Source organism: Corvus kubaryi, unplaced genomic scaffold (genome assembly GCF_017639235.1).
Source record: "Corvus kubaryi isolate FWS band 111438036 unplaced genomic scaffold, C.kubaryi_AGA036_p1.0 37232, whole genome shotgun sequence".
NCBI classification, from domain to species: domain Eukaryota; kingdom Metazoa; phylum Chordata; class Aves; order Passeriformes; family Corvidae; genus Corvus; species Corvus kubaryi.
In genome coordinates, this window is record NW_024581066.1 from 1,913,135 (window position 1) to 1,926,043 (window position 12,909).

The 12,909-nt window shown below is 41.5% G+C and overlaps 1 protein-coding gene across 2 annotated transcripts in view; it reads right to left on the reverse strand.

The window, feature by feature from the left end:
• The window catches only part of ZFAND3 (zinc finger AN1-type containing 3), a 136,167-nt gene extending 123,950 nt beyond the window's left edge, over positions 1–12,217 (reverse strand). Inside the window, exon 1 of one of the 2 annotated variants that reach the window (XM_042022939.1) lies at positions 12,011–12,217. In XM_042022939.1, coding sequence (XP_041878873.1) covers positions 12,011–12,114 — 104 coding nt within the window. In that variant the 5' untranslated portion in view covers positions 12,115–12,217. Of the gene's footprint in view, positions 1–11,412; positions 11,571–12,010 lie in introns of those variants that run through there. The other variant, XM_042022940.1, reaches the window with a different exon arrangement.
• Positions 12,218–12,909: the final 692 nt, after the last annotated feature.

The window sequence follows — 12,909 nt, forward strand, 5'->3', positions numbered from 1 at the left end:
GATTAACTTTCCCATGCACTGAAGAAATGCCTGTGGCTCCAAAAGCTGGTCTACTTTTTCCAAATTAAGTAGTCAGCTGTGCTACTAAAAATGTAACACTTACCTTCAGAATTTGTCCTGCAGAATGATGAGGGACAAGAAAACTAAGCAGAAGAAAGTTAAGCACCACTGATTAATCAGCTAATAATCCCAAAATGAGGATCATGCTCACCATGATTTCCCATGCCCTCTTCTGTAACTGCCTTCATGGACAGCCACAGAATACAAGTCCTTGAAGCTTCCATTTGTGTCAGAATTTTACTAGGTAACCTTAAAAGAAGTATAAATCCATTTGGACCATAAATTGATTTAAATATTCATTGGTTGTTTAGCGGCCTTAAATAGCCCCCAAAAATAGTAATTAAAAAAAAAGAACATCTCTTCTGTATGTAAGTTTGCAACAAGCACCTTGCTAGCAGAAGTCAGAAAGCCACTGCTAAATCAGCAAACTGAAATAATAAGGACAAAAAGAATGCTAATAAGAAGGCAGCTAATCAGTTTCTGTCTCAACAGCATCTAGGAGTGTGATGGAAACTTGATCCGGAAGGGGGGGGGAAGCCACAGAAAGCAACAAAAAAAATTTTTAAAATTATAACAATCTCTGAAAGCTGGAGACTTAAGTTTCTCAAAGCACTGGTCTAGATCTGTTTACTTTGGGATTCTAATTACAGCAGTTTCAAAACTAATCAGTACTTTATGTTATCTGAATTTCAGCTGAACTTCAGCTCAGGCAACTGAATTTTAACCTGTAATGCTGGAGTTCTTGTTATACCACTGAGTGGTGGAATTTTCAGTATACTATAATGCATCAATTTGCTATATAATAATATACATCACTGTAATACACATCACTGTGGTTTTGTTTTTACCTTTTGAATCAGTCTTTGCAAGTCACTTGAGCAGAACAGGAAGCATTAATTATTCACCAGAAAGATTTCTGGTCTTTCCTGAATTAGTCACACAAGAACATTAATAGTCAAAGGAGAGACTGCATCACAGAATAATGGATAATAATGGGGTCCTATCTTCATCAAGAGAGTGCTGCAAAACCACCTGAGACTCGCAGATGTGTAATGCAGGCAGCTCTTGCTTGTCTAATTGCATAGCAACTCTTCTGATTGAAAGAGATCTCCTCCACCCACCACAAACATTTCCTTCTAGATGAACCACCTGGGAAACAACATGTCAATGGGTCAATATTGTCCTAGAGCAACTTCTGATTCAAAACAAACATCTGGTTCTAAATGAAAATACTCCTTGCTCCTAAATAGTCCTTGCTACAACATCTCTCATTCAAAGCTCCTAAAGCACTGTGGAATTAAATGAAGGGGGATATATGATTCACAAATGAAAACAGAGAGAGTCCATGCAGAAAAAAGCATGGACTGACTGTCACATAGTGTATCAGCAGCAGAAACAGCAATAAATCCTTTCCAAACTTAAATGTCAAGAAGGGGACTTTTATTAAAAAAGGAACATCCTACTACCCATATCTTTACGGGTTTATAGTCTCTTAAGTCTTGTAATACATGGATGTATTTTAAAAAAATCAGCATTAGAGCACAACGCCTAAAGCAGTACCCAAGAGGAAGTTAAACAGGAACACATCAGTGTCCAAAATAAAACTGCTAACAAACTACAGTCAAAATAAGAGAAGAATATATAGTGACATTCATCACTATACACAGAGGCATTCTAACATCTAACTAATTCTGGAAAAGAATGATACTCTAAAATAGATATCTTAGGAGTATCACAAACACTCCACATGTATTCGACAACACCAGGAGTTAACAAGCAGCAGAGTTAGTCCACTTCCTTAAATAAAATGAGTCGACTTGCTCCATTTTAATTATTTTTTCCAAGGCAAGTTTGATTTCAATTATTTTGCCAAGAAGTATTAATCACAAAGTCTCAATGCCAAGAAAAATATATTTGAAGTGTTCAAATATTATTCTTAATTGCTTTCTTTCAAATGTTCAAAAATGAGTCAGCACCCAGGGAAGGTACTGAGTATACATGGACTAATCCTAAAAGCCCTTTATAAGTTATAGCACAAATGACGGTTCATCCACATATCTATGTAAAAAAAAAAAGAAAAAAAAAAAAAACCAAGATTTCAGAGTCTTCAAAGAATTTTAGAATGTATTTTAAATTTTGTACAATTCTGAGCATTTAAAAAATTAAATTACGATCCTTTCCATATTTTTTCCTATTAAAAATGGAATCATTATACTAACATGCTTGCAAATTAAAATTGGAGAGAACCTTCATTTTAGAAACATGCTATCTGAGAAATGCTTTAATTCCTTCATAGAAGTACACCGTCAAAAGCTTATTCTTCAAATAGAAATTAATAGATTTTAAATTGATGAACAAGTTAACAATTCAGGGGAACATTTGAAACCTATCTGCATGAATAAGCAAGCATTTGTTAACACCCGGACAATTTTGGAAACCATTGCTGTCCATTAGTTCACTGCAGGAGATTACTAAGGAAAAGGTAACACTAGGGCATTAAGCAATGAACAAAGCATCACCAACGCCTTGTCCTGCACACTGGTGTCAGCAGTACCCAACCTAAAACTCTTCTTGCTTCAGCTAAAAAATGCATTTCACCGAGTAATAGTGGATACTTGTTAAAGAAAAGTTTCAAAGACAGTTAACTGATTTATCAAAAAGCCAGGCTCCTTAATATTGACATTATTTTGGACCAAAATAGCATCTAATCAATAGTTAGAGGACAATACAATTTCCAATACTGAGGGACTCTCACTAAATGACAGCATTTTGCCTACTTTATATATGCAGTTTCCTCTGAGACACCTCTAAATATATAATTAGAGATAAAAATGCTGCAGTTAATGGCGACAGAGTTGATGTCAGAAACAGTCATATTGTGAAGGACGGTTGTGTTTTAGCAATTAAGTCAATGAGGACATGACTTTGGATTCTACTTTTCCAAGGGCACAATTAGGTGGTTATCATGAAACCAGCCTGCTTTTCGTTCTTTTAAACACTGCTTCAAATTGTGCTCCTTTCTCTTCCCCCTTCCTTAGATGCTTAGGACTTAAATAGGACTTTCAACTTAAATAGTACATTCAACCAAGCAGAAGTTAAATATATACATTACTAGGACAGGCCTTCAAATAAACACCTCACCCAACATTAGACACTATATAATCTATAGAGACAAAAACTAAAGACGGTAATCATCAACCAAACTCTTTTTCTCTGTTCGTCTGACTGCTTATTAAAATTATTTTTGGAAAACCAGTTTTTATCTCCATTCAAAATTTTTCATTACTTCCAGTTAGTCTCTAATTTACACCACACAAACACTGGAAATCCAACACTAGCCAAAGTACATTTATTAAAGGACATAACACTGATGAAAGTAATATTAGAAATAAATTCCCTTAAAACACTAATAAAAATACTACAATATTTAGAAACTGAAATTTATCTTCCTTGCATTGACTTACGTTGTTCAAGTTCATAGCATGCATATGGCAGCCAGATAAAACAGATGGAATCAAACAGGATACCTAAAAGTCTTTCATAAATAACATGGAGCAGCATTCTCTGCTGCAGGGAAGATGCCAGATTACAAATTAAGTGTAAAAATCCATCAACAATTTTCTAATACGATCTCTCTGTACAGGCAAGTACTGCACTTACCACAATGCTACTAGTCAGACGCTATAAACAGAAACTGAACACACAGCTGCAAACATCTTCCTTCTCCAATTGATGGAATACTGCAACTCTTCAACTACTATGTTTTTGTGACTACAGGTAAGGAATAACTTGGAGTTCATGGAGCTATGCATTACAATACACTGTTTGACTTTCAAGATTTAAAAAAAGTGTTAAATACAAGTTTAACTCCTACACGCATTAAGCATATAAACTTTCCACCACTTCAAACAAAAGATCCACCTCTCTTACAAAAATAGCTTTACATCAAAATCTTAAATTAGAAGATAATGATTGGGCACTTTTGCAGAACCTAAAAATACCAACCCAGTACTTCTGTACATTAATGTCATCTCCACAGCCTGAAACCATTGCGGTCATTCACACAAAGGTTTCATTTTTCAGAACCATTTATTATTCACTGCATATGGTGTCCTTAACAGTATTTTGTTATGTGGCCTTCTCAGTGTCCTGAGGAGATACCATTTTAATATCTGCAGCTACTCTAAGTTTCTTCACAGATCTATCACTAAGAGAAGTTGATTCATGCTGCAGCTACTACTGGATTTTCAATTCTTCTTCCAAAAGCAGAGTGAGCCCTGCCTATACAAAACAGGAAATATTTCTGACATTTCAGTTAAAAAGGAGAAAAAAAAGGGAGAAAGTATCAATGTAATTTACCAGCCTAGACTGAATATGAAGTTTATCTTAATCCAAGTATGGGTTTCAACACAATCAAGATCAAATACTGTCCAACAACACTCACAAGACATTTGTCTTAACTTCTCAAGTACAATGTTAATTATATCAGTCAAGGTTGCATATTTGAGGAGACACATGAACACAATTATATTTTTAACTTCAAAGAACATAAGCAGTAATTGGTTGAGAAAGTATATCACATTCATAATTTTTACCAACTGGCTCTAAAGAAAGGCTGTGTCTATTTATATGCAGTAACTTCTAATTTAAAAAGAAATTAAAATCCACTAATGGCATATAGCATGTTAGTGAAAACATTCAAGTCAAAACCAGACATGTCCAATAAATACATCAATCAAGGATCATTCTCTCTAGTTAAATGTTTTGCATCACTGATTTCAACACCTTAAAAGGAATACTGAGTCATGAGGCTTCCACCAATTTGAAACTTCAACAGCTGTCCAACATGCAGCAACAATATCAACATAAAATTTCCACAGAAGTAGTAAATTGTTTGAAATTTATGGAATTAAAATCAGCAGCAGTATTTCCCCAAAACTGATACCTGTATTATAACTCTCTAACTGACTGGGCTTACCATTATAAAGTTTTGAGAACCCAAAGCATCTCCATCAAAATGAAGCATTACACAAAACACATCTGGGGTACCATACAACACTTGAACATTTTACCAATTAGCATTAAGACAGATATTTCATAGCACTAACTGTGGAGTAATTGTCAGCACTGCCCAAACAGTAATACCTTTGACTAATCACAGTTTACAGAAGACACAAAGAAGGTACTGTCACACAGGAAGACAGAAACCTGGAAGGTGACCTAGACAGAGTAACTTTTAACTCCTCCAAGCTTCTAAAAGGAGGACAATCTACTTCTTACTTGTTTGTTCCACTTGTAAGAACAGCAGCTACGACAGTGAATTTCTTTCTGACTGATGAGGAAGTTACAATTAGATTAAAAGGTGCTGGATACACCCATCTATAATTAACACAGCACCCATTTAAAATTAGAAAATATTTATAAAACATTTTATATACAGATTTTGAATAAATTCATGGTTTAAGCAAGAGGGCTTTTTCCTCAAATTCTGGCTCCACTAAGTTAACAGACATTTTTAATCAAGCAAGCTTATTTTTGGATCTTCTTAAATAAAACGCCCTCATACACCAGCTGTTTGAATTTATTCACTCCTTAGAATTATCACACACCAAGTTTAAAGGAAACAAAATCAATTACTTTTTTTCCCCATAAAGAGAATGGTTAAATTATGGAACATCTTCCTGCAGGACATTGTAAGGGTCAAGAGTACATATGGCCTCACCAATTCATTATGCAAATTTATTGAAAAATAGGTAAGACCTACTAAGCTATAAATCTATAAAACAGAGGACAACCTTATGTCAGACTGCCAGAAGCAAAGGAGGTATACCAAGATAAGTATCACTGCATGTTTGCTCTGTCCTTACGCTTATTCCCTCAGCATCACTGATCATCCAAATCAGAAACAGGGCTGGATGTATCTTTGGTCTGATCCAGAACAGCTGGTTTTCATTAAATAACAAAATCTCCTTTCTGTTTTGTCTATTCTATTAAGTACTGCAAAAGAAGGCATTGTTTTCACATTCCTAGAAAAGAGCTTATTACAGTTAAAGTATTAAATCCAGTTCATCTGCTTTTACTTCAAGCGCCAGTAACCCTCATTTCACAAGGTAAGTTTCCACAGCAAATGGAAAACTCAGCAGAAATGTGGTACCTTGCAACTGCAGTTGCAAGAGGCAAGTGTTCACTGCACAAAAAAGTGGAAAAAATTTCTATCTTCTGACTTTATTTGAGATGTCCTTCTAGTTGTAGTATAACTGAGGGAAATCACAATTTATCATTCTTTATCCTGCATATTTTTATTCAAACAGGGAACATGACAAAGCTCAATTCCTTACCACTACTCTCTCCTCAGACAGAGGCTTCTCTATCTTATAATTCTCAGTATCATCTAAAATTAGCAAATGATTTTAGTGTCTCTCCAATACCCCTTATCATACTCAGCACTTTGCAGGAAAGTCATAAATAAATCAATTTCTCATCAGACTCTGTTTTTCAGTTATATAGCTTGTCACTGCTATTAGCGCAACACATCAGTAGATGTAGTATTACAGCAGTTAATGCTGGTTTTAAATATAAACTGCTTCAAGTTCTTTTACCCAAGGATCTGACAGACTATTAAATACATTCATGCATAATATTAAAAAAATACAATACTCAAGTATTTTTAGACCTAACCTAAGAGCAAAATAGAGTACACTGTCTCACATAAACCAATAAATTCACTGCTTACTCCGGCATCTGATCCAAAGTGCCAGCCAGTGAAAGCGTGGCTAAGGAACTGCACGATACAAGCCCAGTGAAAACAAATTCCCAGAGGGAACGGTCCATATTTCAACAGTTTACTCAAGCCTCATTTAGGAACATCTATGTGAGGTTGCAACAATGATGAAAGGAAAATTAGGTTTAGGGAGGCATTAGGCATTCACCATGACCTACACTGCCTATGAGATTAGGCAGTGTTTATTAAAAAGGCACTGTTTATTAAAAAGGAACATTGAGAGTTCCTATGGAATGAACAACTGTAATCACCAAAAAAAGAAAAGACTAGTCAGAAAAGAGACTTCTAAATGGCATATATATAACCATTGTTTGTTTAGAAGCTAAAAGCAAGCTTTGGTGATACACACTCAAAAACTCAACATGCTTATGTTAAATGAGTCACCATTTGATTAAATGTTTAATTTTAGCAAACAAAATTGAGAAAAGAGCCAGATTGGCATGGCAAGGACCTGATGATACACAAGCGACTGGAAAATCCAGACTCGGAAATAAACTCTGAATTGGGCCTGCACAGAATGCTTGGGGCACAGCGTCTCATCACATATGATGCACGCAGTGCCCGAGAAAGGCAGAGCAAATGGTAACATCCTGCAAAACCCCCGCTGGCATCTACTCAAATAATATTGCTATCAGTTTTAGCTGACTACAGTATCTTATAGTTGCCAGAACTAAGATGAGATGAAACTAATCATACTGTGTTTTCAATCAACTTCCTGCTGGCTGCCACCATTTCAAAAATGGAATTCGTTTGTTTTATGTCTATTAACATATTTCCTTCTTTTCTGGTTAGGCACTAAATGCAGTGGTATGGTATCGGTCTGGACAATAAGAAAGATAAGCAGCAGTCACTACAGTACAAACACAATTGTAAAAGTATTACCCTCTCTGACATACTTCTTTCACAGTATATGTATGCTACCACCAGCTTACAAGTCCCTTCTGTGCATATAACCCTTTAACAGCAGTATCCCTAGCCCTCTGATGGCTTCACTCACATGTGAAACCTTCATGGAGTCCTTTAAAAGCCAAAGGGAAATTGCCAACACGTAGGTCATTAAAGAATCCCTCATCTTTAATAAGCAAAAAGGCTTAACTGGAATATAATATATCCAGTAAAATGTTCATGTATGAACCTCGAGTACATATACACCATAAAGGAAAGGTTTCTGAAATCCAGTAGTCTAAGAAAAAAATAAACATTACACGATTCTATGATTCTCTGGTCTGTTAACCAGAAAAACAAAAAACAATTTTTCCAGGTAATAAGAATCATAAGTTAAGCACAGAATATTTTAGATGAAGTAATCTAAAATAAAAACTTGCATACTGAACCCTTTCCAAACTTTGTACACTAAGACTATTTCAATAAATAGTGAGATCATTTCTAATGACTGAAGTTGAAGATATAAAAATAGGGAGAAAGAGGAGCAAAATATTTCCAAACACTAAGTTGTGTGAATTTTTCATAAATAACATGAGTACTGATGAAGTTTCCCAATTGAGATTATCTGGGTAACTGAAACGATTTTGTAAAATATAAAGATCATCTCAGTACCCCATTAAACTTTACTTGAGCAGAAATGACAGGCTGGAGATTCTAAAAAGAATGGCAAGTCTGCAGATTTAAGGGTGGATTCCATGATCTTCAACAAAAGGTAAGCAAACGTTAGCTGTTGGCCTTAAGCAGATGTTTCAGAAGTTCTTAACAGCCTCACTCAAAAGTCTCTTCTTTCAGCTGTTCATTTTTCAGTCTCTTAGATCTTGAAACATCAAGAGTTTAGTAGTTTTCCAGTCTCTAGAGATTCTTGAAACCTAGAGGATCTGAATTTCTAATATAAACCCAAGTCTTTTAAAAGAAGAACCCCTCCAACTTCAATTCAATAGTACATACTAGTCTGCTCCTGTAATCTCTTTGCATGCCACCACTATCAGCATGTGTCTCTGGAGCTGCTTTCCCTGTTCAACCAATGGGCAAGCCTTAGCACAGTAACCCACAGCTTATTTCAATTTTAATACTCCTTTCAGTCTCCTCCTTAATGTTTCCTGTCACTGTGGCTTACTGCAGAAAGCATGCATCTTACTATGAACAGTCCTAGCTAAGCACTGCATAAAATCAATTTAAAAATTAAAAAAAAAAAAATTCATCTTTTATACCTGGTAAAATCTAGACCTTATTGTTTGACCCCCCCAGACACAGACTTGCTCTGCTGCCTATGTGGCTTGGGCTCACTCAAGAAGAACTGTGAAATGGCTCTCAACCATTGCACGGACAGGGACCAGGAAACACAAGCAAAACTCTTCCTCTGCATCACTTCATTTACAAATTTAATGGAAACTACTGCTTTAAATTACAAGTTTTCATAGCTTTAAATGTCCTGGCCCTGTTGTTCCAAAACATGACTTGACAGACATTAAGATGACATCAAAGTCACGGATAAGATGCTGTCTTTAGACATGTTGCTGGTCATAACCCTAGCTGACATCTGGAGAGGCAGAATTTCAACTTCAGATGAACGTAAGTCTTTTTGCTATCACAACTTACTTCAGAAAGCTGGCATAAAACTGTAACCCCTTAAGAACTCCTGACAATGCAACTTCAATAGAAAGGCACATCTGCACTGATTTACCAGACAATTCGTTCAAGCACTAGCAAGGCCTAGGTAAATAAGGTCATGTAGACACTTAAGCTTTTTCAGGACTGAGAAGTACAGCAATCAACTCTGGAAACTGACAGCACAGGTTTTTTAAAGTGGAAAAACAGATATGTATTTTGCCACTGTGTATTAAAATGCACCTGGCAAACACTTAAAGAGACTGAAAAGCAGGCTAATCCATTCACTGTATTGGTGGAAAAAGTGAGGGGTTTGTTCCACAGTGCTGTCTTTCAAAATTATCACACAAAACCACCATTGCATGGATGGCACTCTGAAGGGGAACAAAAAAGGGAGGGCAAAAAAATATCACTTGATATCTACTTGTGCAAGGAAAGCATGTTAAAAAAAAAAATCAGTTTTAAAAGCAATCGGTTTTCTTAAGCAGATCCTTGAACACAAAGCACCAGATTTTCTTCTCATTATCTAAACATGCTGAACAAGCCAAGAAGTTGAGCCCAAAGAAAAAGTTCACTTTCAACTTTCTACAATTCTCCCATAAGTATCATGTTACAGAAGTCAGTGCACTGTATTAGAGATAGCAAAAACTCGTTCTCCATTACTTTATAAAAAATATCAGACCCAAGTATGGGAACCTCACAAAACAAAAATAAACAAAATAATTTACTATGTGTTTATAATCTGTCTTGCAAGATCACTCCCAACAGGGCCATGGCATTTGTTGCAATTCAGGCTTCTGTCATAACTCAAAAATAGAATTTCATTTAAAATCCTGCCACTTCAATAAACCAACCAAATGTACAGTGACATCACTAAATCACTCTTATTGCATCTCTTTTCTCTCAGCCTCCACTTCCCCCGAGTACCTTAAACTGCATGACATAAATCCCAAGAAGGTACAATCACAGACAAGTGTAAATCTCCGGTGGGCCCTCAAAAGTCTATTTAGTCACATATTCTTTGAATTTTCCATAAATAAGAACATTAGGGACTAATGTTGCTGTGATAGGCACTAAAGGCACTTTATGACAATGTGTACCTGCCAGAATACCATCTCCCACGGCACATCTGATTTAAAAAAAAAAAAATCAGTAACGGAAATATCTTCAACAGACATGACCCTAGAGGTGGGAGTTTAGGAAGGAACAGGTTTACTCTTTTTTTTAGCCTTTGGCAACCAGGAATGACCCTTACTTCCTTCTTCCTAAAAGGGTATCAGCAACAGCTAACAAGGGCCTTATCTATTATGAACCACTTCGCTTTCATAAGGAGGAGAAAGAAGTATGTTTTTGTCCTTAGCCTTTTTCCCTCATTAGTTATGCTGCCCTGCGTGAATTGTAGCAACAGCTCCCCGTTCCCGGGCACAGGGCAGGGATGTGTCAGGGACACCCAGCAGGGCACCCAGGGGCCCGCATTACTCATCTGCGCCTTTGAGGAGCTAAAGGCAGGCCCCCGAGCGCAGCCCGCAGCCCCAGAGGAGGGGCGGCCTCTCCAGGAAACCTGCGTGCCTGGGGAAGCGCTCGGGCCTCCCCCGCCGGGCTGCCGGGAAGGCCGCAGTGTCCGGGCAGCGGGGGGGCCGCGGGCGGCCTCGGCACCCCCTCCCCCCCGCGCCCGGGGGCAGCGCAGCCACCTCCCCCCGGGACACCCGCTGCCTCTAAGCCAAGAGCCACCGCCGACACCGCGGCCCAGGCCCCCCGGAACGCGGCACCCACAGGCAGGGCGACATCCCTCTTCCGAGGGGGGGAAACCCCCGCGGCCCGCCCGGCAGGGGCCAGGGGCCGCCCCCTCCCCGCGCCGAGCTGCGGGCTCGAGCCCCGCCACAGGCCCGAGGCCGGGGTTACGACCTGGCCCGTCCCCCCCCCCCCCCCGCCGCGGCCCCCCGCCGCCTCGCCCTTCGCCTGGCCGCCCGCCCCCCTCCGTCCCTCTCCGCCCCAGCCCAGCCCCGGGCCCGGCTCACCCCCAGAAGCCGCAGGGGCAGCGCGGGGGCAGGCTGGGCGCCTTGCTGCGCTCGCTGCCGGCGTCTCCCATGGTGGGGCCGGGGCGCGGGGCGGCGGCGGGCGGGGGGCGCGCGGCTCCCGGCCGGGATTCCAGGCCGGTCAGCTGGAGCCGGGCGGCACCACTGGGGACGCGGCGGAGGGGAGGGCGCGGGGGGGCCCGGCCGCGCCCTGCCGGTGGGGCGGGCAGGGGAGCGGAGACGGGGCGCCACGGGAACGCGGAGCTCCGTGCGGCGGCGCCGCCCGCCCGCCGGTGCCGGTGACCGCTCCGGTGCCGCAGCGGCGCGCGCCCGCCCTCCCCGGAGCGCCGTTCGGCCCCTCGCGCAACAATGCGTTCCCCCCTCCGGCACCGTGGCTCCCCCCGTCCTGAGCGCAATGGTTTCGTCAAGCTACCGAATCAGCTGGGAGCGGCATGTACCACAGGACATCCCCGGGGGAAGTTGGGGTAGATCGCGTGCGGGAGCTGGGTGAGAAGCGAGTTTGGAGGGCACCCGTAGTCTCGAGAAGAGAACAGGTTTCTCAGTGAGGAGCCTCAGGCGGGACTGAGGCCCGCAGAGCTACCTGGAACCGCTCCCCTCCTTTGCCTCTACCCGTACGTTGGGTACACAGTGGTACAGCCAGGGACGGCCGGTGGGGTGGGGGGGGTGCCGGTACCGCTCGCACATGCGCAGACGGGTCCCCGACGCGGAAGTCGGTCGGAGGGAGCGGGTCCCCGGGGGCCGGGCTGGGGCTGTCCCGGGCTGCCGCTCCCGCAGTGCCGGGGGCTTCTTCGCTATGGGGGGGGATACTGAATATCTTTCACTTGTCCTGGTCGCTGCCAGCGCAGTGTGCCGGGGCTGGGCCGGCTGTGCGCGCTCGGGAGCCCTCCCCGGAGGCTGGGGGGCTCCGGTACGGTGCAGGGAGAGGACAGGGACTTGTTCCCTGTGGGCTCCGCTTGGAGGGAGGTCTGGAGGGCCCCGAGGGCGACGTTTGGCCTTCTGTTTCCCTTCTTATTCTGTAGACGTTCGTCCTGGGTTTCCCTCAGTCCGAAATAAAGCCGTGTAGGTTTTTGACGTACTCGGGGGTCTCCTCGCCTGTGGTAAACACCATTTGCTGCGTGAGGACACGGAGCTGTGGGCTGGCTGAAGGCAGGCTGCTCTGGCCCCATTCTCTGGGACCTGCAAGAGGTAAGGTATGGCAGGGAGGGAAGAGCACAGCGGGCACGGTCATTACTGGCTGCCGCCCTTTGACGGACAGGAAAGGAGAGGGGAATTTCCAGCATCTGGACTTGTGGGCTGAGTAATGGGGATTGTACTTCTGGTACTGGTTTAGCCAATAATACTGAGCAAGTTACAGCCTTGCGCTCTCTCTACCTTGGTTTTGTCTGAAATGGAAAATAGTGGTGACCACCCCCTCCCCCAGAAATTTCAGATCTGAGTGGAAAATGTGTGGTGTGACAATTGGTGACACCAATACTTGGT